The sequence below is a fragment of the Bos indicus genome, chromosome 29 (genome assembly GCF_029378745.1).
Source record: "Bos indicus isolate NIAB-ARS_2022 breed Sahiwal x Tharparkar chromosome 29, NIAB-ARS_B.indTharparkar_mat_pri_1.0, whole genome shotgun sequence".
Lineage (NCBI taxonomy): Eukaryota > Metazoa > Chordata > Mammalia > Artiodactyla > Bovidae > Bos > Bos indicus.
In genome coordinates this window covers 45,287,243-45,313,016 of record NC_091788.1, presented here as the reverse complement: position 1 = coordinate 45,313,016, position 25,774 = coordinate 45,287,243, and the positions used below count along the sequence as shown (strand labels likewise).

At 41.4% G+C, this 25,774-nt stretch overlaps 1 protein-coding gene across 8 annotated transcripts in view; it reads right to left on the bottom strand.

Moving 5' to 3' along the window:
- The window catches only part of RCE1 (Ras converting CAAX endopeptidase 1), an 89,630-nt gene extending 70,904 nt beyond the window's left edge, over positions 1-18,726 (bottom strand). For 4 of the 8 annotated variants that reach the window (XM_070782457.1, XM_070782459.1, XM_070782458.1 and 1 more), the window contains exons 1-3: positions 18,598-18,726; positions 15,977-16,118; positions 7,336-7,389 (exon numbers count right to left, since the gene is read on the bottom strand). In XM_070782457.1, the coding sequence (XP_070638558.1) occupies positions 7,336-7,389; positions 15,977-16,118; positions 18,598-18,627 (226 nt within the window). In that variant the 5' untranslated portion in view covers positions 18,628-18,726. Of the gene's footprint in view, positions 1-7,335; positions 7,390-15,976; positions 16,119-18,597 lie in introns of those variants that run through there. The other 4 variants (XM_070782462.1, XM_070782464.1, XM_070782461.1 and 1 more) reach the window with 3 other exon arrangements.
- Between the last annotated feature and the right edge of the window lie 7,048 nt (positions 18,727-25,774).

The following is a 25,774-nucleotide window of genomic DNA, read 5'->3' as shown; positions in this document are numbered from 1 at the left end:
AGGGAGGTTCAAGAGGGAGGAGACATGTATACTTATGGCTGATTCACGTAGTGTATGGCAGAAACCAACACAACACTGTAAAGCAATTATCCTCCAATTAAAAATTTTAAAAAAGAATAGAAGTAAAAAAAGGACAAGGAGGGGGAATTGGCTCTACCATAGAACAAGATTAATTCTAAAGCTTTAGGAAATAAGGATTCTATGATACTGGCCTGAGTTCAGTTCAGTTGCTCAGTCGTGTCCGACTCTTTGCAACCCCATGAATTGCAGCACGCCAGGCCTCCCTGTCCATCACCAACTCTCGGAGTTCACCCAGACTCATGTCCATTGAGTCAGTGATGTTATCCAGCCATCTCATCCTCTGTCGTCCCCTTCTCTTCCTGCCCCCAATCCCTCCCAGCATCAGGGTCTTTTACAATGAGCCAACTCTTCGCATGAGGTGGCCAAAGTATTGGAGTTTCAGCTTCAGCATCAGTCCTTCCAATGAACACCCAGGACTGGTCTCCTTTAGGATGGACTGGTTGGATCTCCTCGCAGTCCGAGGGACTCTCAAGAGTCTTCTCCAACATCACAGTTCAAAAGCATCAATTCTTCGGTGCTCAGCTTTCTTCACAGTCCAACTCTCACATCCATATATGATCACTGGAAAAACCATAGCCTTGACTAGACAGACCTTTGTTGGCAAAGTAATATCTCTGCTTTTGAATATGCTATCTAGGTTGGTCATAACTTTCCTTCCAAGGAGCAAGCGTCTTTTAATTTCATGGCTGCAATCACCATCTGCAGTGATTTTGGAGCCCCCCCAAAAAATAAAGTCTGACACTGTTTCCCCATCTATTTCCCATGAAGTGATGGGACCAGATGCCATGATCTTAGTTTTCTGAATGTTGAGCTTTAAGCCAACTTTTTCACTCTCCTCTTTCACTTTCATCAAGAGGCTTATTAGTTCCTCTTCACTTTCTGTCATAAGGGTGGTATCATCTGCATATCTGAGATTATTGATATTTCTCCCTAGGGACAGACATAAACACTAGAATACCCAGAAACAAATCCAAGCATATACAGAGCCTTGGTTTGTGACAGAAAAATAACACAAATTATTGGGTAAAGGAAAAGATTTAAATTAGATTCCTAACTTGGTATGATGAATAAAAATAAACTCCAGATTAATCATAATAATAATAAAAAATAGAATTTTAAAACTTTGGAACTATTTAAAAGAGTATCATGACTTCAGTGTAAAAAGCAATTGTCTCAAATCAATGATTACAGCTTCCACTTTAAAAAACTAGCAACAGAAAAGCAAAAGAAATCCAAAACAAGCAGAAGAAAGGAAAGAATAAAAGATCAGAGTGAAAATCAATGAAATAGAGCAGAAAGAATATGGTTCTAGCCAGACTGGCTAAGAAAAGAGGAAGCGAGGAAGAGAGAGAACAAAAATAAAATACCAACACCAGAAGTAAGAGAGGTGATATTCTACAAGTGTTAGAAGGATAGAAGGATAATAAGGGTATATCATGAACAATTTTATGCCAATAAATATAACAACTTAGATGAAATGAGCAAATTCCTTGAAAGGTAAACACTACCCACACTGACTCAAATAAATAAATAACCTCCATAGACCTGGAATTATCTAAGAAATTGAATTTGTAGTTAAAATATTTCCCACAAATGAAAAATCAAGCTCAGATAGCTTCATTTGATGAATTGCACCAAATATTTAAAGAAGAAATAATACTTTCCACACAAATTCTTCTAGACAATTGAAGACCAGAAAATAAATCTCAACTGACTCCATGAAGTCATTATTACTCTGATACCAAAATAAGACAAAGTCATTACAAGAAGACTATAAGTATCTCTTATGAACACAGATGGAAAAATTATTTTAAAAATGTCAGCAAATCAAATCCAACAATACATAAAAAGGATACATAATGCATCATGGCCAACTGGGATGTATCCCAGAAATGCAAAGTTGGTTTAACATTTGAAAATCAACGTAATTCAGCATATTAACACTCTAGAAGAAAAATCATATGATCTTCTCAATAAATGCAAAAAAATATTTGATAAAGGCCCACATCCATTCCTAATAAAAACTCAGCAAGCTAGGACTAAAAGAGAACTTCCTCAAGCCAATTAAAGGGCATATTTAAATATTAAAGAAACAGGAGAAATTCATTTATTCTAACTTCTTTTGATCTTCAATCTTCTCTTTATAAAATCTTGCCATGTGTTATGCAAATTTAGCATCAAGAGACTATTTAGAATGTATCAAAAACTTACAGATTAAGTGTGGACTCACAGGATAAACAATGACCTAAGTCCGCAAACCCTTCCCTGACTTCTAAACTTAATATCAGAGACTGAGGTAAGTCGCAGTTTCCTCATCTCTGAAATAGAAATGGTGACAACTTATGTCTGACCTGTCTCTCGAGAATGAGGTCATGTCTACAGAACACATATGTGGGAGAAAAAGTGTTAGATAAGTAGAGAGATTTAGAGCTGTTGACCTTGTAAGATATAACATTATAATAGACTTTAAATTTTTGAATATGAGAATCTTGGATTTTAAAAATATACACCGAACCAGACATTTAAGAGTTCACCACTCTGAGTTTCTCACTCAACACTGAGCAAGCCTGGACACATCAGCATCTCTAATGTATGAAAAGCACAACTCCTCACCTCCATTCCCAACAAATTAACAAAAGAAGACAAAACTGAAGTCTTCTCCCTGATGCCCAAATGGGGGAATGCAGGAAAAGAGGCAAAAACTGAACTATCATAACCATATAACCATACAGCAACAGCAAAGTCATCTTCCCTGCTTTCAAGGGCTGGTATTCCTATCTAGTCTTTTGAAGGGGAAAGGAAAAAAAAAAAACAGCTGTAAATTTTCTTATTTGGGAAAAATATACGAACATTTTTTAAAAATAACTGGCCAAACTATATTTTAGCAAAGAGCTAAATTATGTCAATAAACATGAGAGTGATGAAATATTTAAAATAAGATTAAAAAACAAGTAAAAATAATATGCTTAGAAGAGACAGTGAAATAAAGACCTTTTATATGCCTTTTTTCATATTCCTCCATCTCATCACTTTCTTCTACCTTTCTTTTCCTTCTTTTCTTCACTAAGGACATGTTAGGAAGTAGTTTCTAGATTCTGGGCAAGAATAAGTTAAAACTATCATGTTTCACAAAATAGATATTTATGATAGAATTAATTCTACATACATGGATAAGTATACTCATAAAGGAATATGTAAATGATTTCTACATAAATGGATAACTATGAAGAATAGTAGTACATATATTGATATGAAAGGATATGAATTTTTAAACACATAAGAATTTATCTTAATGAGCATCATCCTTCAAAGTACAGAAGATTATTCTAATTAACAGAGAACCTCAAATAGAGTCTGAGGTGTTTTATTTTAATAAGCAATTGGGAGTCATTAAGAGAGGAACATGGGGCTTCCCTGATGGCTCAGCAGTAAAGAATCTGCCTACAATGCAGAAGACACAGGAGATGTGGGTTTGATCCCTGGGTCAGGAAGATCCCCTGGAAAAGGAAATGGCTACCCACTCCAATATTGTTTCCTGAAAAATCCCATGGACAGAGGAGCCTGGCAAGCTACAGTCCAAAGGATCGCAAAGACACTGACTGAGCAATTGGGCACAGAACAGCACAAGGGAGGGACATAAAGCTATGTTTAAATTAATATATAATTTAATAAATAATGCTACACTATAAAAGCAGAACTAACCAAAAATTCAATTATGTTAGATAATGGACAAAAGAAAAGGAGAAGCCTCCCCCTCCCCTCAAAAACAAAAAGCTGAAAATTTTAAGCCTGGAGAATCATGAAAATGTTAGTATCACTGGAGATACTAACATCAATGGAGATTACACAGCAAGTGAAACAAAATGAACCCTGTTTTAGATACGCTGCATATGATATTTCAGAGGAACCCTCAAACGGAATAATTTAATTGACAATCAAAGCTGGAAACACATTAGAGACACAGAAAAAATAAGCCTTGTCAACACAGAAATGACAGTTAAAGCCTTAAAAGTAGAAGATTATCTGAAGTAAACGTAGAATAATGACGAAGAATAATAAAGGGAAGAAAGGCATATTGGTGACTAAACTTTAGGGAATACCCTCTGTGTTACCAAAGAAGAACTACATAGTACTTACCACACAATATTTTATTTTCACACTATTTTGTTATAATGTCCTTGTGGCAAGGCAGAGATTCAATAAAGGTTTACTGGACAAAAGTACAGATCATTAGGGACAGAGAAGAAAGAAAATTTTAAAAGAACATAAACTATTAGAGAGGTAGGAACCAGGGAGATTATCTTGGTCATAGTTTATTGCTGTTGCTGTTGCTCAGTCACTAAGCTGCGTCCGATTCTTTGCAACCCCATGGACTGCAGCATATCAGGCTCCTCTGTCTTCCACTATCTCCTGGAGCTTGCTCAAATTCATGTCCATTGAGTCAGTGATGCTATCTAATCATCTCATCTGTTGTTTATTAATCCAGCATAAAGAAAACACCCAGAAATAGGAGCCTGTTTGTATAGGAATTGATCTAATGTATTCAAGAGCCAGAGAAAAAGTTCCCCTAGAGAGAGGGAAGACCTTATTTTTGGACACTGAAAGAAATCATCTGAGCAATGAAAAGGATTTAACAGCTAACAAATTGAATTCGGAGGCATACTATTAATTTTGTACAGGTATGTGATTCTTTATCACCAGGAAATCTGATGGTTAATCCATCAGCCACCAGAGACATACTGATGAAGTTAATTAATAGTGAAAAGATTTGTGAAAGGACCAATTTAAAGCAGTTTGCTAATGTTATAGTAATGTTAAATAACAATAGTAATAAAGGCATAATTAATGGTACATAAACCAGAGAGCTAAGGGATTCAAATCTTAATCTTAGACCATTTCCTTTGTGAGCTTCACTGAGTTATTTTTGTTACTAATTAGTAAGAATAAATAGCATTATCGAGTGGAAGCTAATATTATGAGGCCTAACAGCTGCAGAGAAGACAGGCTACAGTTGGCCACTAAATGTGATGACGGTGAGCAAATGACTCAACTTTTATTGTGTACTTGATGTGCAGTGCTTCCTTTTTATACAAACGTTAGCCACCTCAACTTTATCACAAGGATATGAAAATAGTTTAAATAAATATGCACAAAATTTGTTAAAATAACAAATTTAAATAAAAAAGACACAAACTGTCTAAAGTTTGTATTAGCATAATAAATAGATGGTTATTCCATAAACTATACTCAACACCTTCTCCCGAGTGTTAACAATTACCATAAAACCATTTCCTTGTACTTAGATGGCTCTTCACTTTTTTCAAAGCACTTTCACAAATATTAGTCAAAGATTAGTCAAAGATCATACATTATGTATGATCTAACCACTCGTGCCATTCAGGTTTATGTTGCAGGAAACAGTCTTTCTCCTCTCTGGTGTTAATGACATATTCTCTTTTATTTTTATGAATTTTCATTTCTTTCAAAGCACTTTCACACACTTAAATGGAGCAGCAGCATTAAGAATGATCTTTCCACTCTTTGCATCATCTCAATGGCATAATCCAAAAAAGCAGAGAACTAAAAGACTGATAAATGGACTGGATGATTTTGAGGCAGTCAATTCATGATTCTTAAAGTTGAATTTAGATTTCCTAAAAGTCTTAGAATTGCAGCAAACTCTCCAGGACAGTAAGCCAGTCCTCTCTTTCTTCCAGGCATTGGCTTTGGAAGGCAGTATAATTAAATAATTAAGATATCTTAAATGTGGGATTAAGGGGAGAAACCAAATATATCATGTTTACCAGTGTAACCCCTCTATGTCAAGCACATAGCTAAGTAAACAGTAAGTACTCAATAAATCATCATTTTGATTGTCACTACAGGGAGAAAAATCTACCCAAGCTCCCACAGAATATCTCCTATAGAGTGAAGAACAAAAATCTCAATTTATTTTTTTATTACATTTCCTTAATAATTACTGCTTTTAAATGTGTGCACATCAAGCAGAATATAAACAAATTAAAACCACAGAGCAAAAAGCTGAAGTCTATTAGAGATCCAGGGTACAGACAGGTGGAAAATATCAATAGATTCAGAGGGCCAAGAAAATTTCAAAGGCAAGTGGGAATACACCTGATGACCCTGAAATTAACAAACAAGCACTTTAAAATCCCCATGGTTAAACTAAAAATTACTTCAAAAAAGAATTTCAAAAGGCAGAATGTTTCCTATATGTTTATGTCTTTATATTTTTTTTTCTTTGATATGACCAAGATAAAGGCAGGTACTTTGGTTTTAGCAATTGAATTACTGGAAATCTAGGTATAAATTAAAATTTTAAATTGATTGTATTTTAAAAAGCATTAAGAAACCATGCCATTTTAAAAAGTCCAATGGTGATACATTTCACAAACATTTATTTTATAACATTATACCCTTCTAATGTAGCTTTTTGGTTGTTTCTACATTTAATACATGGCATATTTTCTTAAAGAAAGACAACATAAGTTTAAAAAAACACTACAATCTACTCATACTTCAAATTTAATTGGGAAGAGTTTCTTTTAAAAAATTATTTTGTAAAAGTTGTAAATTTAGCACTCAGGAAAAGACAGGCCCATTGGATAATAGTTACAAACCACACAGCCAGAAAAGATAAAAAGGAAAGCACAGTGGTTCTCAAATCATTCTGGTCTCCTTAAACTAATGCATGAACTTTGGTTGTAGATTATTCTCAAGTCAAAGGAAAAAAAACTTCTAAAATCAAGGTCACTGAAAATGCCTAAACCATACCAACTTTGACATGTGTAAAACAGTGTTAAAACTGGCCAAAATGATTTATAGTAAAAGTATTTTCCATATACTATTTCTCTGAGATAGATGGAAACAAATACTTAAGATTGTATTTCATATCTGGGAAAACTTTGCTTGAGGGTGTACAGAAAGTATTCAGAGAACAGTGACCTAGGTATCTTGCCTTAGCCTAGACATTTTTTTTCCTGTATCTATACAATTTTATAGATCATCTTTCAGTAGGATTCTAGATAAACTACAGGATAAACTATTGCATAAAACATATGTATACTAAAAAGGTATTTACTGTTCATCTGAAATTCCAATGTAAGTGGGAGTCAGTTTTATTTGCTGTATCTGACAACCCTATCTTTCAGTATATATTGTTTGTTTCAGAAAATACCAAATTTATTGACTGGAAGAGACTTAATCTTGTGGAAGCTGGGTATAATTCTTTACCTTTAAGGAACTTCTTGAGGACCAAACCACCATCAATGCTTCCTGCAGCAGCAACTGCAAGAAACAGAACACAAAGTATCACAAATGAAGCAATTAAATGGATTTTATCTAAAGAATCATATGGGAGCCTGAAATCACTGCTGATAGATACAGAATATCTAAAAGTTGGTCACTAATAATGAGCATCATAGAGATCATAGAGAAAGCGAGGAATTCCCAAAAAACATCTACTTCTGCTTCACTGACTACACTAAAGCTTTTGTGTGAATCACAACTGTGGAAAATTCTTAATAGACATAGGACTATTAGACCACCTTATCTGTCTCCTGAGAAACTAATATTTGGGCCAAGAAGCAACAGTTAGAACAGGACATGGAACAACTGACTGGTTCAAAATTGAGAAAGGAGTACGTCAAGGCTGTGTATTGTCATCCTGCTTATTTAACTTCTTTGCAGAGTACATCATGCAAAATGCTGGCCCGGATGACTCACAAGCTAGAATCAAGATTGCTGGGAGAAATATCAACAACCTCAGATATGCAGATGATACCACTCTAATGGCAGGAAGTGAAGAGAAACTAAAGAGCCTCTTGATGAGGCTGAAAGAGGAGTGAAAAGGCTGGTTAAAACTGAATATTCAAAAAACTAATATCCCGGCATCAGGTCCTGTCTTGCTGTATCTCACTGTTCGCTGAGGCATGAGCCGGGAAGCTGCAAGAAAACTCAAGGAGCCGTAGGAACTGCAGACATGTTTATTCTCTCCTGACTGGCACGGCAGCCATAGCAGCAGCAGACATGCTGTAGTCGCTCATGGTTGACCCAGTGGACACACCGTAACTCAGCCACAACACAGACATAATGCGGACACAATGGTGTTTCAGGTGGAGCTTATGTATGTTTACAGAACAAAAGTGGCCTGTGTGGCCAAGCCGGTACATTGTGACGTGCATGCACAGAGCTCTTACAAGTGATCTCAGCTGTTACATAACCAGGTATTTACAGAACGTGGGGTGAGAGCATGAGAGTCCATGGGGCGAGAGAGCTTGACCATCGCTCTCTTGGCTAATTCATCGCTTTCTTGGCTAATTTGCTCTTTCCCTACAGGTCCCACCATTTCATGGCAAACAGAAGGGGGAAAAGTGGAAACCGTGACAGATTTTCTTGGGCTCCAAAGTCATTGCAGACAATGACTGCAGCTGTGAAATTAAAAGACGCTTGCTCGTTGCAAGAAAAGCTGTAACAAACCTAGATAGTGTATTAAAAAGCAAAGATATCACTTTGTTGACAAAGGTCCATATAGTCAAAGCTATAGTTTTTCCAGTAGTCAAGTATGGATGTTGAGAGTTGGACCAAAAGAAGACTGAATGCTGAAGAACTGGTGCTTTCAAATTGTGGTGCTGGAAAAGACTCTTGAGGGTCCCTTAGGATTGCAAGGAAATCAAACCAGTCAATCCGAAAGGAAATCAATCCTGAATGTTCATTGGAAGGGCTGAAGCTGAAGCTCCAATACTCTGGTCAGCTGAGGCGAAGAGCTGACTCATTGGAAAATACCCTGATGCTGGGAAAGATTGAAGGCAAAAGGAGAAGGAGGCAGCAGAGGATAAGATGGTTAGATGGCATCACCGACTCAATAGATATGAATCTGAGCAAACATTGGGAGATAGTGAAGGACAGGGAAGCCTGGCTTGCTGCAGTCCATGGGGTCAAAAAGAGTTGGCCACGACTTAGTGACTGAACAACAACTAACAAAAAGCACCAAAGAAGTACTGGAGGCTCCAACTGTTCAGGGGCAGAATAACTTCATCAAGAGGAGAACCAAACAGCAACTCCTTTACCCATATTAAATACCAGGGCTGCCTCTTGGATATTACTATTCCTGATAGAAAAAAAATCACAGGAAGACTGCAAACTGTGGCTAATAACCAGAGTATCTCATGCCAATAAGTCATATTCCAGTATAAGATTCAATTAACATTTTTGGTCTTTCTTTTAACCAATTCAGTCTTTAGTAAATTTATTCCTTACCAGACTATCAGGTAAGAATCTTCTGTATGCAGAGTTCTAAATCAGAACATTAGAACACCTAGAACAATAATTCTTCAGGGAAAGAGGGTAAGTGAGGAAACAGGCCCCTAAGAGGGTGGGGAAGATCTCAACCACCTGGATGCTTTTTTCCCCAAATAGAACGTGCCTTCCCCCAGAGTGATGTGACCCCATAGTTAAGAATCTAAGAATCACTGCCGTAAGAACCAATGGAAACGTGTCTATACCTCAAGAAATATGTATTCTTCTGGCAGGGAAAAAAGGTTGAGAATCTAGATCTAGAGTAAGAGGCAATATCATTCTCCAAATGTGTGCTGTCCAATACAGTAGCTGTGCGTGCGGGCATGCTAAGTCACTCAGTCATGTCCAACTCTTTGCAACCGTATGGACTGCAGCCCACCAGGCTCCTCTGTCCATGGGATTCTCCAGGCGAGAAGACTGGAGTGGGTTGCTGTGCCCTCCTCCAAAGGATCTTCTCAACCCAGGGATCAAATCCAGCGGCTTAAGCCTCCTGCTAGTTTTTTATCACTAGCGCCACCTGGGAAGCCCAATACAGTAGCTACTAGCCATTAATACATGAGGCTATTTCAATTTAGTTAAATGAAAAATTCCTTTAACAAAAATTTAACAGTTTTTTAATTTAACAAAAAGCATTTTTAAACTTAGTGTTCTTCACAGGCATACACTAGTTCTGACCTAAAGGAGTAGGTGACTTGCCACTGGGACAGGGATTGGGACGCTGCTGGCAGGCTGACACTGGAGATCAATGAGGAGCTAGAATGTTTACAAGAAACAAACCACAACCTGTGTGTCCCACAGTGTGTCCATGATGCTTCTCAACTGCACATCTCACACTGTTTCCTCTAACATCCTTTCTTAGTTTTAACAAGTATCCTATCAACAAATTGTTGGAAATAGATCACCTGGGGTGAACACGTGCAGGGAAAACAATCATCCTGCCTGCTTCACAGATTTTCAGCTATGCTTCCAATCTTTCTGTACTAAAGTAATAAAGTGCTATCCTTCAAATGCAAAGATGACAACAGGTATTTTTAAGTAACAACATTGCCCAAATTCTCTTTACAGAACAGAAGATGACTTAAGGGCTTCCCTGGTGGTTCAGTGGTAAAGAATCCACCTGCCAATGCAGAACACACAGGTTCAATCCCTGATCTGGGAAAATCCCACCTGGCTCGGAGCAACTAAGCCTATGCTCCACACCTATTGAGCCTGTGCTCTAGAGCCTGGCAGCTGCAACTACTGAGCTCATTACTGACGCCTGCACACCCTAGAGCCCATGCTCCACAACAAAAGAAGCCAATGCAATGAGAAGCCTGTGTACTGCAACTGGAGAGTAACCTCCGCTTTCTGCAACTAGAGAAAAGCCCACGCAGCAATGAAGACCCAGAGCATCAAAAAATTAAATAAAGAAAACTTTTTTTAAAAGTCAGGTTATAAAAACAAACAAAAAAAGATAATTAAAAAAAAAAACTACAAGGTTACATATGTTTGGGAAATGCTATGTAACTACAGCCCATTTTTAAAGATTCACAGTCCATGCTGGTATATTAAAAGTTCAGAGATCTAAAATGACAAAATTCATTTGATTTTAACCAGAAACCCCCAAGTTTAGATGACTGCATAACTCCTTTCTCAAAATTCATATAAACATCCTGTAACACACATTTTGGAAAACACTGGAATTGTTAAAGCCTTCAACAATGATAGGAAAAATTATATATAGTCATTTCTCAGCCTCTCACAGATGGATCATTCCAGCAATAAAATTTTCTGATTTGCTGTGAGTTGCATTATGTACCTCTGAAAGAGACTGTGAAGACCTAAGACCCAACACTTGTGAATATGACCTTATTTGGACATAGGGTCTTCATACTGCTGCTAAGTCACTTCAGTTGTGTCCGACTCTGTGCGACCCCATAGACGGCAACCCACCAGGCTCCCCTGTCCCTGGGATTCTCCAGGCAAGAACACTGGAGTGGGTTTCCATTTCCTTCTCCAGTGCATGAAAGTGAAAAGTGAAAAGTGAAAGTGAAGTCGCTCAGTCGTGTCAGACTCTTAGCGACCCCATGGACTACAGCCTACCAGGCTCCTCTGTCCATAGGATTTTCCAGGCAAGAGTACTGGAGTGGGGTGAGGACCTTCATAGACGTTATCAAGTTAAGATGAAGTCATACTGGATTAAGGTGGCTCTAAATCCAACTGGTGTCCTTATAAGAAGGCCATGTGAAGACACATATACACAAGGGAGAACATTATATGAAGACAGAGATGGAGGCTGGAGCAATATATCTGCAAGTCAAGGAACACCAAGGCCTTGTTGGCAACTACAAGAAGGCTGGAGGAAACTAAGGAATCGATTTCTCCCTCAGAGCCTCCAGAAGGAACCAACCCTACTGATGTCTTGACTGTGGACTTCTGGCCTTCATAACTATAAGAGAATAAATTTACTTTAAACCACCCAGTTTGTGGTACTTTGTTACAGCAACACTAGGTAATGAATATGTCATTCTTCATCATCAGAGATTTCAGGCCAATGACATCACTCACTTTCAGATAAAGATGGCAGATTGAACATACATATCTACTTTCACTCTCTCCTGAAATCTCAATAAAACAATAGAAAAGGAATATTTTTAGAAGTAGTAAACCCACAAAGATACAGAATAAGAGAGATGACTTTAATAAAATTGTATTAGGTTGGTGCAAAAGCTACTGCAGGTTTGCATTGTTGCCATTTGATACTGGAAAAGAAAAAAAAGTGAAAATGTTAGTCGCTCAGTCATATCCAACAATCCTTTGCGACCCCACAGATGTAGCCCACCAGGCTTCTCTGTCCATAGAATTTTCCAGGCAAGAATACTGGATTGGTAGCCATTCCCTTCTCCAGGGAATCTTCTGGACCCAGGAATCAACCTGAGTCTTCTGCACTGCAGGCAGATTCTTTACCATCTGATATTGGGATACATTTTTAAATAAATGAAGTTATGTTATACATTGTTTTAATGCTCATTTCTTGGTTTGGTTTTTTCCTAATGACATTACTTGCTGTTTATTTTATATTTATTTGAGACTATGGAAATGATGTTAGACAAAAAGCAAATTCAAGCGATTTTCTTGAGTTCAAAATGGATCGTAAAGCAATGAAGACAACTCACGACATCAACAATGCATGTGACCCAGGAACTGCAAACGAATGGACTGTGCAGTGGTGGTTCAAGAAGTTTTGCAAAGGAGACAAGAGCCTTGAAGAAAAGGACTACAGTAGCCGGCCATCAGAAGTTGACAACAACCAATTGACAGTCATCATCAAAGCTGATCCTCTTACAACTACAGAAGTTGCCAAAGAACTCAATGTCATCCTTTCTATGATTGCTTGGCATCTGAAGCAAATTGGAACAAAGAAGAAGCTTGATAAGTGGGTGCTTCATGAGCTGACCAAAAATCAAAAAAATTGTCATTTTGAAGGGTCGTCTTCTCTTATTCTATGCAACAATGAATCATTTCTCGATCAGATTGTGATGTGCAATGAAAACTGGATTTTATATGACAACCAGCTCAGTGTCTGAACTGAGAAGCTCCAAAGCACTTCCCAAAGCTAAACTTGCAACAAAAAAAGGTCTCGGTCACTGGTGGTCTGCTGGCGATCTGATCCACTGCAGCTTTCCTGGGGCTTCCCAGGTGGTGCTAGTGGTAAAGAATCCGCCTGTCAATGAAGGAGATGTTAAGAGACATTGGTTTGATCCCTGGGTTGGGACAAACCCTTCTGAACCCCAGCAAAAACCATTACATCTGAGAAGTACGCTCAGCAAATCGATGAGATGCACAGAAAACTGCAACACCTGCAGCCCGCGTTGGTCACCAAAAAGGGCCCAATTCTCCACGACAACGCCTGACTGCATGTCTCACAACAAATACTTCAAAAGGTGAATGACTGGACCACCACATTTTGCCTCATCCACCATATTCACCTGAGGCTGCTAAGTCGCTCCAGTCGTGTCCAACTCTGTGCGACCCCATAGACAGGGCTGCCATCCCTGGGCCTTCTCCAGTGCATGAAAGTGAAAAGTGAAAGTGAAGTCGCTCAGTCACGTCCGACTCTTCGCAACCCCATGGACTGCAGCCCACCAGGCTCCTCTGTCCATGGGATTCTCCAGGCAAGAGTACTGGAGTGGGCTGCCATATTCACCTGACCTCTTGCCAATCAACTACCACTTCTTCAAGCATCTTGACAAGTTTTTGCAGGGAAAACGCCTCCACAACCAGCAGGAGGAAGAAAATGCTTTCCAAGAGTTCATCGAAGCCTGAAGCACAGATTTTTACACTATAGGAATAAACAAACTTATTTCTCATTTGGCAGAAATCTGTTGATTGTAATGGTTCCGATTTCTATTAATAAAGATGTGTTTGAGCCTAGTTGTAAGGATTTAAAATTCATGGTCCAAAACTGCAATTAGATTTGCACCAACCAAATAGAAACAGAAAAGCCAGAGAACTAGTGGGAAAGGATTTAGGTCTTAAGAACCAAAAAACTGACTTATAAGCCAAAAAAGGCAAAGGTAAAGAAACAATACCAAATATACAAAAAAATCCCCCCAAACTAAAAACTGGCAGTATCAGGAAACTCTGGAAGTAGAGGTGGGATCCAAAATAAGGAGTCAGGTGAAAAAATGAATTTAAGAAGTAGGCAAATCTTTAAATTCCCTTCTCCACTCAGCCTTCTAAGGACTGGTCCCTCCTAAATTTGGTAAGGGGTTGGGGAGAAGTCATTCTGTGAAAAGATAGAAGCACGGGCTGGGAACTTAAGTTGTACATTAAAAACAAATGGACTGAGTGAACATAAACACTGAATGCTAAGATACAACCTCCCACCCCCGATCTCTCAAATTCCAGAATGCTGGCAATCTGCTTTTTATCCGCTTGCTGAGAGACTCTGAACATATGCATAGAAAAATCTAGAAGAATATATACTGCATGTTAATCATTATCTCATGCGGTAAGATTACTGAAGAGTCTCACTTTCCATAATACAAAGTGAAGTCAAAGTCATTCAGTCATGTCTGACTCTTTGCGATCCCATGGACTATATAGTCCATGGAATTCTCCAGGCCAGACTACTGGAGTGAGTAGCCTTTCCGTTCTCCAGGGAATCTTCCCAACCCAGGGATCAAACCCAGGTCTCCCGTACTTCGGGCAGATTCTTTACCAGCTGAACCACAAGGAGAGCCCAAGAGTACTGGCGTGGGTAGCCTATCCCTTCTCCAGTGGATCTTCCCAACCCAGGAATCGAACTGGAGTCTCCTGCATTGCAGGTGGATTCTCTACCAACTGAGCTATGAGGGAAGCTCCCATCCATAGAATATGTTTCTAAAATGTTATAATGTTTCATAACAAGCACATATCACCTTTCTTCCTGCCAAAAAGAATAAAAATATAAAGATCAGAGAGAATAAACAGAAGAGAAATGCTCCTTATACTAGATGGACTGAAGCGGTCCATTAGGCTCAAAATGTCTATGTAATTCAGTTTCTTGCCAAAAGCTGTGTGGCTCAAGTCCTTTACTTGGAGTGAAATCACCCTGCCACTCTGACCGCAGTTTATTGGATCATGATCAGTGCACAAGCTAATACAACCATATGCAGAAAAGCATCACTCTCGCCGTGTAGCTAACTACCTCTCTCAGGAATGGTGGAAACTCTGTCCAGTCAGAAGGGAGTTCACACAGAGTTAACAGCAAACCAAACTATCACACCCTCTTGAAGATGTTTACTGCTAGGTACACAAAGAGAAGACAGGTCATTCAGTTCAAGTGTGAAATGTCTTATAGAGCCTAACCTACTATCCAGTCTCAACTGGGACTCAGGGTGACTCCTCTAAGGCTAACAGGACAACTTCACTCCAAAATATCCTTCAATAAACTTATACACACACACACCAAAAAAGCAAGACAAAAAAGTTTTCACTTCACAAATTCAAGAAAATTAGTTATCAGGGCCACTCAATGCATCAGCTTTCCAAGAATACAGGCAAAAAATGACAAAATAATAAGAGCCAAATGGAAGAAACATATATTTTCAAATTAACTGCAAATTAAATGACAAAATAATAAGAGCCAAATGGAAGAAACATATATTTTCAAATTAATCATCAAAGTATGCACCATTCATCATTTCATTTCTTTTCATTTTTTGGTTCTTTTCCAACTACCAAAGGCTGGGTATAAAAGAGATAAAATTCAATGTAATGTAATTTAGCTGTGAAAAAGGAAGTTAAAACCAAGAGCAAAAGTTAGATGGTTTCTGAGTAATCGGAATTTAAACCAGTAAAATAAATAATCTTCTGATAAGTCATTCTACTCACCTTTCCTGTATGACAGATTTGTAAATCTATTACCAGATACTTATTTCATAATCATTTAAGTTTAATTATGGAACAATTTAAGTTTAATTATGGAACAATTTAAGTTTAATTATGGAATAATTCTGAAGATGATAAAACACTAATTGAAACTTTTCAATAAAATATAACATAAAACACGACAAAACAGATTGAAATTAATATTTTTTCTTCCTCCACTTACTAGTTGTTACACAGTGAAGAGTATTTGCTTGGTGCTTAGAATTTAATGCTTCTATGGAAATCACTAGCTGTCCTTCTAGCAATGCTCCCTTTGATACTCCTGCTGTTTCACACCTCTGGTAAATTATTAAATATTTCAAAATCTGGAAAGGGCACAATTCAAAGAAACCACAATCATCTTTAAAAATCATGGTAACAATAAATTTGTATGATACAGTTAATAATTCTCATTTCCAAAAAATAATATTCTTGCTTGCAAAATGTCAGATTTACATTTGTTAAGAACAAAGCATTGTGTCTAAACAGAAGACATAGCTAGGTGAGTGACATAAAAAGGAGACAGTGAAATTCAAAACAATGTCCAAAACAGGAAATGAAGACAACAAATTGCTTTATTCAAAGGATAAATTCATCTGGAAATAATAAGTTGGAAAAACTAAGTGGGAGTTTGTTTTTCCTGTTTCTTTTTTTCTTTCCAAACAAAAGTCAACATGAAGATTATGAATAATAATGGCATCTGCTTGTGAATCTTTACTTTTCATTGTATCAACATTTCCCAGGGTTAGAATACTAGTTAAGAGCACTGACTTTGGAAGCAGATACCTGGGTTTGAAACCCTGATGAGTCAAATACTAGCACGTGACCCTGTGCAAGTTGCTTAACTTCTCTGTAGCACTGCTTCCTCACTTATAAAAGTGAGGGCAAATCTACCACATACGATGGCTGCCGAACGTAAGCAAAACAATACGTTCAAAATGTTTAACACGGTGCCTGGCAGATAGTAAATGCTTAATAAATATTAGCTATTATTTCTAATAAAGTCATCTGCACACAATATTCTAAGTTGAACAGGTCTCCAAGGTATCTTGGTAAAACATTCAATCTTGATAATTTTAAAATAAAATATATTGTATTTAATTTCCATGATTATTTATGAAAGTAGACTCTCACTTCCACACTGAGGTACCTGCAGCAAAAATTATTAACCCCCCTTTTTTTAAAGGCAGAAAGAACTCAGCATGAGAACATGGGAACTAAGATCCTAATTTGTACCAGTTTGTAAGGATGGGTTTCAGGCTTTTCTACAGTCTAACACTTTCCCTCACATATCCTCTGACTTACTGTGCTCCCTCTGTTCAGATTTTTCCGCAGTTTCTTTATCCATAATGAGAGAGCAGTAGGGAAAAAGCCTGTGAGTCAGAAGCTCTGGGTTCTATCCTAGGTTCTGTCATCTGTAAAATCTAAACCTCCAGCTTTCTTTGACAACAAAGGCAGGAAAATTGGGAAAACTCGAGGTGACTTCAGGTCAACTTCTTGTAGCCTATGGTTCTATTTGATCTGTCTCTGTGGTAAAGAATCTGCCTGCCAATGCAGGAGACCTGGGTTCCACCCATGGGTCAGGAAGATCCCCTGAAGGAAGACATGGCAACCCACTTCAGTATTCTTGCCTGGGAAATTCCATAGACAGAGGAGCCTGGCCGGCCACAGTCCATAGGGTCGCAAGAGAGTCCGACATGACTCAGTGATTAAACAACAAACAAGTAATTAAGTACTAGCTAGCAGTGGTTTTCCCAATCTTCCTGGATTCTTTGTTGTCAAAGAAAGTTGGAGGTTTAGATTTTACAGACAACAGAATCTAGGATAGAACCCAGAGCTTATGAGTTCTGCTTCTATGAAGAACTAACTCATTGGAATAAGACCCTGATGCTGGGAAAGAGCGAAGGCAGGAGGAGAAGGGGACGAAAGAGGATGAGATGGTTGGATGGCATCACCGACTCGATGGATGTGAGTTTCAGCAAGCTCCGTGACTTGGCGGTGGACAGGGAGGCCTGGCGTGCTGCAGTCCATGGGTCGCAGAGTCGGACACGACTGAGCGACCGAACTGAATGCCTAGTAATTAATCCGTCTACGGTTTACAGTTAACTACGAGGTCAGTAGTTAAGAATTCAATCAGGTAAGGCTGTGAAAACTCTGTCACGAATGAACGAAAGCGGCCACTCTGTGCGAGGTGTTCAGTCCCGCCCTCCAGAGCATCTCGGGTCCACGGTGGCCTGAACTGGGTTACTGAGGCGTCCGAACCGCAGGTTCTCATCACCCCGCTGCTCTGGGCCCTGACCCAGGAATCCCCTTCACACCTCTGGTGACCCGCGGGCCTGACCCGGCTTTCCCTCGCCCCCACTTTAGCACAAGTTGGCCTCGACTCCCCCCGCCCAGCGCGCCCATCCCTGCTGTCCGTGCGCTCTCCCGGCACAGGCTGCCATCCGAGCTCGAACCCTAGCGTCCTCTGAGGTGTGGCAAACCCTTGAGCTTCCTTAGCAGCTTTCTTAGGCGTCAGATGGGGGCGACACCCGCGCTCAGCGGACACCCAGGCCCCTCCCCCCACACACTAAATACTTCTGAGCGCCCCCAGGTTTGACTGCCCAGGCGCTCCCACGCCTCGCGTCTCATCGGTACCTCACAACCCCGCGAGGGACAGGCTGACTTGAACCGAATCCTACCATTCCCGAACCTTCCCTCTCCCTCAGGCAACGCCAGACCCCTCTGCCCAAACTTCTCGGCCTCCTCACAAGACCCGTCTCCTCAGAGTGTCCTCCTTTGCTTTCTCTCCCTTCCCGGCATCACCTCGCAAACTGCCACGGCCGGCCCCTCCATTCCGCACCCGGAGCAGCAACCACGCCCAGTGGCGGGGCGCCCACTGGGGCTAAGACCTCCGCCTGCGCCCACGCCCACGCCCTCGTCGGGCCGCCCAACGCCGTCCCTTCCCCTTCCCCCGCCCCCGCGCGCGCGCGCGCCCCGCCCACCGGCCCACCGCGCCTGCGCACTCGGCCTCCCTCCCCCAGACACGGAGCGCAGCCGGGACCTGCCTGACGTGGCGGGGAGGGCCCCGCAGTGGCGGCGGCGGCCCGTGGGCGGATGGCTGGGCGCGCGGCGGCGATGGGGAGAGCCGGCGGGTGGCAGCCGAGGCTGTGGGCGAGCAGGAATGAGGCCAGGCCACGACTCCTCCTTCCTCCCGAAAGAACTTTCCCACGGTCCCGCCGCGAGGTGCAGCCCTCAGCCCTTTGCCTCCGCCTGGAGAGGGGCTGAAGTGCTGGATGCGGGATACCCAAGCCGGTGCCTGACCTCCGAACAAACAGTCTCACCTTCTGGTGGGGCTGCTCCAGGTGCCCCAAGCCAGCCTCTGGTTCCCAGACTTTAGCAAATAAAAAGGAGTTACATGTTAATTTCAGGTTTTAAACATATTTTAATCATACCTGTATCCTATGCAACATTTGGGACATATATGTACTAAAAAGGGCTTTCCTGGTGGCTCAGAGATTAAAGCGTCTGCCTGGAATGTGGGAGACCTGGGTTCGATCCCTGGGTCGGGAAGATCCCCTGGAGAAGGAAATGGCAACCCACTCCAGTACTCTTGCCTGGAGAATCCCATGGAGGGAGGAGGCTGGCAGGCTACAGTCTGAAATTCAAAACTGGACTTTTGAAATTCAAGACTTGTATTTTGTCTGGCAACCTGTCCCGAGCAGGTCCCCAGCTTAATCCCGGGGTGCCAGCAAGCGATAGTCAGGATCTGGAAAGGAACAAGCCCCCCACGTTTGTGCATTAAATATGCCAATGACAGGACCAGGGTTTCTTAGTCTCTAGCTCACAAGAGAAGCTTCGGGAGAGCATTCCCAGCTGATGGAAAAGAAGGTAGTCCTCCAGACTGCCCGGTGAGCTCAGGGCTGGTCAGGGAGGGGCAGGTAAGAGGGGCTTGAGCCCAAACTGTCAGTTTGGCAGCTGGTTCCTCAGACATCCAAAAGAAAACTAGTGAGAGAGAGTCCTGCCTGGCAGAGTTGCCCAAGGAGGAGGGTGGGGCAGGGTGTTGGCTGCTTTCCTTCAGGGAAAATTCTTCCACCCCAGCTCCAAGAAGCCAGGACTGGGCAAAACAGGCAGGGGAACTGGCAGAGTGCCTATCCCATACACAGCTTTGGTCCTGCTCCAGAGTATATGTCTACTGAGACCTGGGTCATAGCCTTCTTCCTCTTTGTTCAGTGCTGTGGACCACCCTCCCCACCTCTGTTGCTCACAGGTAGACCTAGTAGAGAAAAATGGCTTTTATTATATTTATGGAAAGTTCATCATAATACCATCTGGGATTTGCTAAGAGAGCTGACATTTGGGAAATCATTGGTGCCTTCCTCTCCCTCACTCTCTTCTCTCTCAGGTGTCCCCTTTAGGAAGGTGATTGCAAGGGGAAGGGAGCTAAGATTGAATGACTGACAGCCTGTTGTCAGATAGCACTGGCTCTTTACATAATGTTTATCTTACTCTCGAAAGTACCTTGTGAGATCGTTATTATCTTCACTATTTGATGGGTGAGAAACCAAGATACTGAAGACGGCTATTTAAAATATTTCCTATGGCAAGATGGCTATTTAAAATATTCCCTATGGCAAGTGTTGGCTCAGCAGAAAATGCCCCACCTTGAGAATGACACTGGGATTCTCAGGAAGGGTGGAGAACCAGTGCCAGTGTAGAAGTACTTCAGATGAGTTGGTCTTCAAGCCCTTGTCCTTGGGGTGAACTTCAGGGGTGAACAGGCACTGGAACATCGAGCATCATCCTAGAGTTAACGAATGCCTAACAGAGGTAGCCAGGGACCAGACACAGGCAGACGTGAGGAAGGGAGCCTGTGATCTGAGGGCCTGCCATCAGGATTGCCGCCATATAAACCACTGTAGTCAGCAGAATTTGATGGGGACTTGCTGTGCTAATTGGCCTTCACCTTGCATTTATCTTAAGTAGTCCTCCCAACCTTATAAGGGAGGTATTGTTGTAGTTGTTTTACAAATGATGAAACTGAAGTTCAAAGAGGAGGTTGTATGACACTGAGTTTGTAAATGGCAGAGCCAGAATATGAAATAATAAACTCTTTATTTGCTGCATTGGGTCTTAGTTGCATCACCCATGGCATGTGGACTCTTAGTTCCTCAACCAGGGGTTGCACCTGCATCCCCTGCATTGCAAAGCAGATTTTTAACCACTGGACCACCGGGGAAGCCCCTGAAATAAAAATCTCTTAACCACTCCTTCCACTTCTGTACAGCTATGCAGTGCATCTCTCACATGGTTGTGACCTGCCTAACTGCTTGTCTCAGGATTCTGCAGTATAGGGACATCAACATGACCAGGAGAAGCCAACCCCTCCGTGCAAAAGCTGAGGCAATGACCTCAGATACATTCATCTCCCTACAAACTAAGGCTTGAATGAGCCACAGCTCCCACCCTTATTTCACCCATCAGTGTGTGTCCCCATTCTGTCTGGGGTCTAGAACCTTATATACTATTGGACTGACTCCACTTTATTAAAACTGTATTTACTCAGAGCCCATCCTCAAACTAGTGGAGTGTTAGAGCCAAAAAGGATTATAGAGGTTATCAGTGATACCCAATAGATGAAAAAATTGAGGCCCAAAGAAATGAAATGATCTTTGTGAGGTTAAGTTCATTTTAGTCAACCAGGTCAATGAAGGAGCTTTTGGATGCTGCTCCGAACATGTTCAGTCTTATGAGCAGTGTCTTCAGGGGGCCAGTTCTCCCCAGTCTTTAGTTGTTGTTGTCTTTAAGTGGCTAAGTCATGTCCAACTCTTTGCAGCCCCATGGCCTGCAGCACACCAGGCTCCTCTGTCCTTCACTATCTCCTGGAGTTTGCTCAAATTCATGTCCATTGAGTAGGTGATGCCATCCAACCATCTCATCTTCTGCCCACCCCTCTTCTCCTTTTGCCTTCAATCTTTCCCAGTGTCAGGGTCTTTTCCAGTGAGTCAGCTCTTTGAATCAGATGACCAAAGTATTGGCGCTTCAGTTTCAGCATCAGTCCTTTTAATGAATATTCAGGATTGATTTCCTTTAGGATTGACAGATTGGATCTCCTTGCAGTTCAAGGGACTCTCAAGAGTCTTCATCAGCACAATTTGAAAGCACTGATTTTCAGCACTCAGTCTTCTTTATGGTCCAGCAACAACCAGTCCTTAGACTTAGTGGCATATTGACTGCTTGCATTCATCTACTTACCTCAGGATTTGGGTCACTGTTTGGGCACTGCATGCCCACTTTACACATGCTGTTTATTCTGAGAAGAAATCCCCAGTCTGGCCAAAGAGACCCCATCTGAAGAGCCCCAGATTGATTCTGACCCAAACCCAAGGGTTTGAGTAGAACCAGAACACCCAAGGAAATGCTACCAGGTAGACAGTGATATTTCAGGAACTGTGGAACTGCCTTTCCCTTTTGAGTGTGCCCTCTCTGGGTATATCATTCCTGGATACTTAGGAACTAACTTGTTCCCACCCTCTTGAATAGCATCACCAACTCAATGGACATGAGTTAGAGCAAACTCCAGGAGATAGCAAAGGACGAGGAAGGCTCGCGTGCTGAAGTCCATGGGGTCGCAAAGAATCAGACATGACTTATGGACCGAACAGCAACCACCTTGTTCCCAGGCTCCCCTAGAGCATTCAAAGGCCCTGAAGGAATGACCCTGGGCACTTAAATGCAAAATATCCTCCTTCTCAGGCTGTTGCAAAACTAACCCCCCTTGAGCAGTTTCTTTCCCCCAGGGAAACAGTTAAGAGAGCCTATTTCTCATGCAGGCAATAGAGAAGGGTTAACTGCTTCTCTCGGGTCCTGAGTCAAGTCTGTGTCCCACCAGTTCCCATAACCGGGTTTCCTGAAATGGAGCAGGTCCCAGGTGCCTCTCCACTAATCACTTCCTTGGAAATGGGGCCAGAAAGCTCAGATTAGCTCATCCCTTCACCTTCTTGAGGCCTTCTCCACCCGGAGCACAGAATCTGGGGCAGCTTCACGACTCACCTCCCTCTGCTTCCCTCTCAGGGGTCACACAGGGATGTTCTTGCAGAGGCAGGTTAGGTTATGGAGGGCACTGGAGGCCATAGGCATGCTGCCTTTTGTGCCAATTCTTGGACTACAGCAAAGGAAAGATTATCCCCCCAGGACAGTATCAGTGTTTGTATAACTAGAGTATTTCTTCACCCTCACCCCCATGTTTTCTTCCTCTCCTTCTTAGAATAACTGATGACACCAGGTAGCTTCCTGCTTTTCCTGGCTGACAATCACCCTTTGCACTGATTTCTCATCTACTAGTAGCAGGTTCTGTGGCCATCCCAGGAGGTAGCATTCCATTCCTGTTAGTGTCCAGTTTCTCCACTTCCTAGGTAACCAATGAAATCTATGTCACAAAGTAGTTCTCCTCTCATAACTGGCTTTTTACTTTCTCTCTAGGCAGGGCTGCCTTTGTCCTGCCAGCTGGTGTCCACCGCAAGGGAAGTAGTCTTTATATAACAGAAGACTTGGGAATGAAAACAGCTGTGTGATCTGGGCACGTATGGCCAAAGTAAACTTATTGGTTCAAAGCCCAGATGATCAGCTTTATTTGAAAGACACGTAGGTTGACTAGGTCAAAGATTCTTCTTCTAGGCGCTTCATTAAAAAAGGACACTGATTCCATACGTTCAGTCTTGGTTTAGTTGTACGATTACAGATGTCGTTCAGTCGCTCAGTCATGTTCGACTCTGCGACCCCAGGGACTGCACATCTGTACATGACTACTGCAGAAACTACGGCTTTGACCATATGGCCCTTTGTCAGCAAGTGACATCTCTGCTCTTTAATATGCTGTCTAGGTTGGTCATAGCTTTCCTTCCAAGGAGCAAACGTCTTTTAATTTCATGGCTGCAATCCCCATCTGCAGTGAGTTTGGAGCCCAAGAAAATAAAGTCTGTCGCTGTTTCCATTTTTTCCCCATATGTTGCCACAAAGTGATGGGACCAGATGCCATGATCTTAGTTTTTTGAATGTTGAGTTTTCAGCCAGCTTTTTCACTCTCCTCATTCACCTTCATCAAGAGGCTCTTTAGTTCCTCTTCACTGTCTGCCATAAGGGTGGTATCATCTGCATACCTGAGGTTATTGCTATTTCTCCTGGCAACCTTGGTTCCAGCTTGTGCTTCATCCAGCCCAGCATTCCACATGATGTTCTCTGTATATAAGTTAAATAAACAGGGTGACAATATACAGCCTTGATATACTCCTTTTCTGATTTTGAACCAGTCCATTGTTTCATGTCTAGTTCTACCTGTTGCTTCTTGACCTGCATACAGATTTCTCAAGAGGCAGGTAAGATGGCCTGGTATTCCCATCTCTTTAAGAATTTTTCACTGTTTGTTGTGATCCACACAGTCAAAGGCTTTGGCATAGTCAATGAAACAGAAGTAGATGCTTTTCTGAAATTCTCTTGCTTTTTCTATGATCCAACAGATGTTGGCAATTTGATCTCTGGTTCCTCTGCCTTTTCCAAGCTCAGCTTGTACATCTGGACACACTCAGTTCACATACTGCTGAAGCCTAGCTTGAAGGCTTTTGAGCATTACCTTGCTAGCATGTGAAATGAGTACGATTATCCAGTAGTTTGAACATTTTTTGGCGTTGCCTTTCTTTGGTATTGGAACGAAAACTGACCTTTTCCAGTCCTGTGACCACTGCTGAGTTTTGCAAATTTATTGACCTATTGAATGCAGCACTTTAACATCATAATTTTTTAGAATTTGAAATAGCTCAGCTGGAATTACATCACCTCTACTAGTTTTGTTCCCAGGTGGTTCAGTTGGTAAAGCATTCGCCTGCCAATGCAAGAGACACGGGTTCAACCCCTGGGTCAGGAAGATCTTCTGGAGAAGGAAATGGCAACCCACTCCGGTATTCTTGCCTGGGAAATCCCATGGACAGAGGAGCCTGGCGGGCTACAGTCCTATGGGGATCACAAAGAGTCAGACACGACTTAGCGACTGAGCAACAACAATGCTTAAGGCCCTCTTGACTTCACACTCCAGGATGTCTGGCTCCAGATGAGTGATTACACCAACATGTTTATCTAGGTCATTAAGACTTTTTTGTACAGTTCTTCTGTGTATTCTGCCACTTCTTAATCTCTTCTGCTTCTGTTAGGTGCTTGCCATTTCTGTCCTTTGTTGTGCTTTTTTTTGCATCAAATGTTCTCTTGGTATCTCCAGTTTTCTTGAGGAAATCTCTAGTCTTTACCATTCTATTGTTAGCCTCTATTTCTTTGCATTGTTCACTTAAGAAGGCTGATTATAGTACTCTGAAGTATTTTTCCAGGAATGGTGCTATACCTTTAAAGCTAGTAATATGGAAACTTGATTGAGCTTATTTTTCACTGCGCTCCAAGTTGACTTGATTTTCACCCTTTCTAGCTTTAAGACCACTTTTATCTTCTGTTTACCCAACTCTCATTCTCATAGCTGAGAAAAGGCTGTGAGATCAAAAATCAAAAAATCGGGATATCTTAATTCTTTTCCCATTTTACCACTTACTTTAGGTGTTATGTTCTAGTTTTCCACGACTAAAATAGGAAAATTCTCCCAGGAATATGGTTAAAATAGCATCTGTGAAACAATTTGGGGGCTTCCCAGGTGGCGCCAGTGGTACAGAATCCACCTGCCAGTGAGAGACTTGGGTTCAATCCCTGGGTCAGGAAGATCCCCTGGAGTAGGAAATGGCAACCTACTCCAGTATTCTTGACTGGAAAATTCCATGGACAAAGAAGCCTGGCAGGTTACAGTCCATAGGGCCACAGAGAATCAGACATGACTGAGTGACTGAACAGTAAACAGCAGTGAAATAATTTGAGAGTTTCAAAATCTTTAAGTTAGAAGAAATCTTAGAAGTCATTTAATCTAGTACTTCCAAACCAGAGGAGCAATATTTTTTCCAGCTCATTTCCTTTA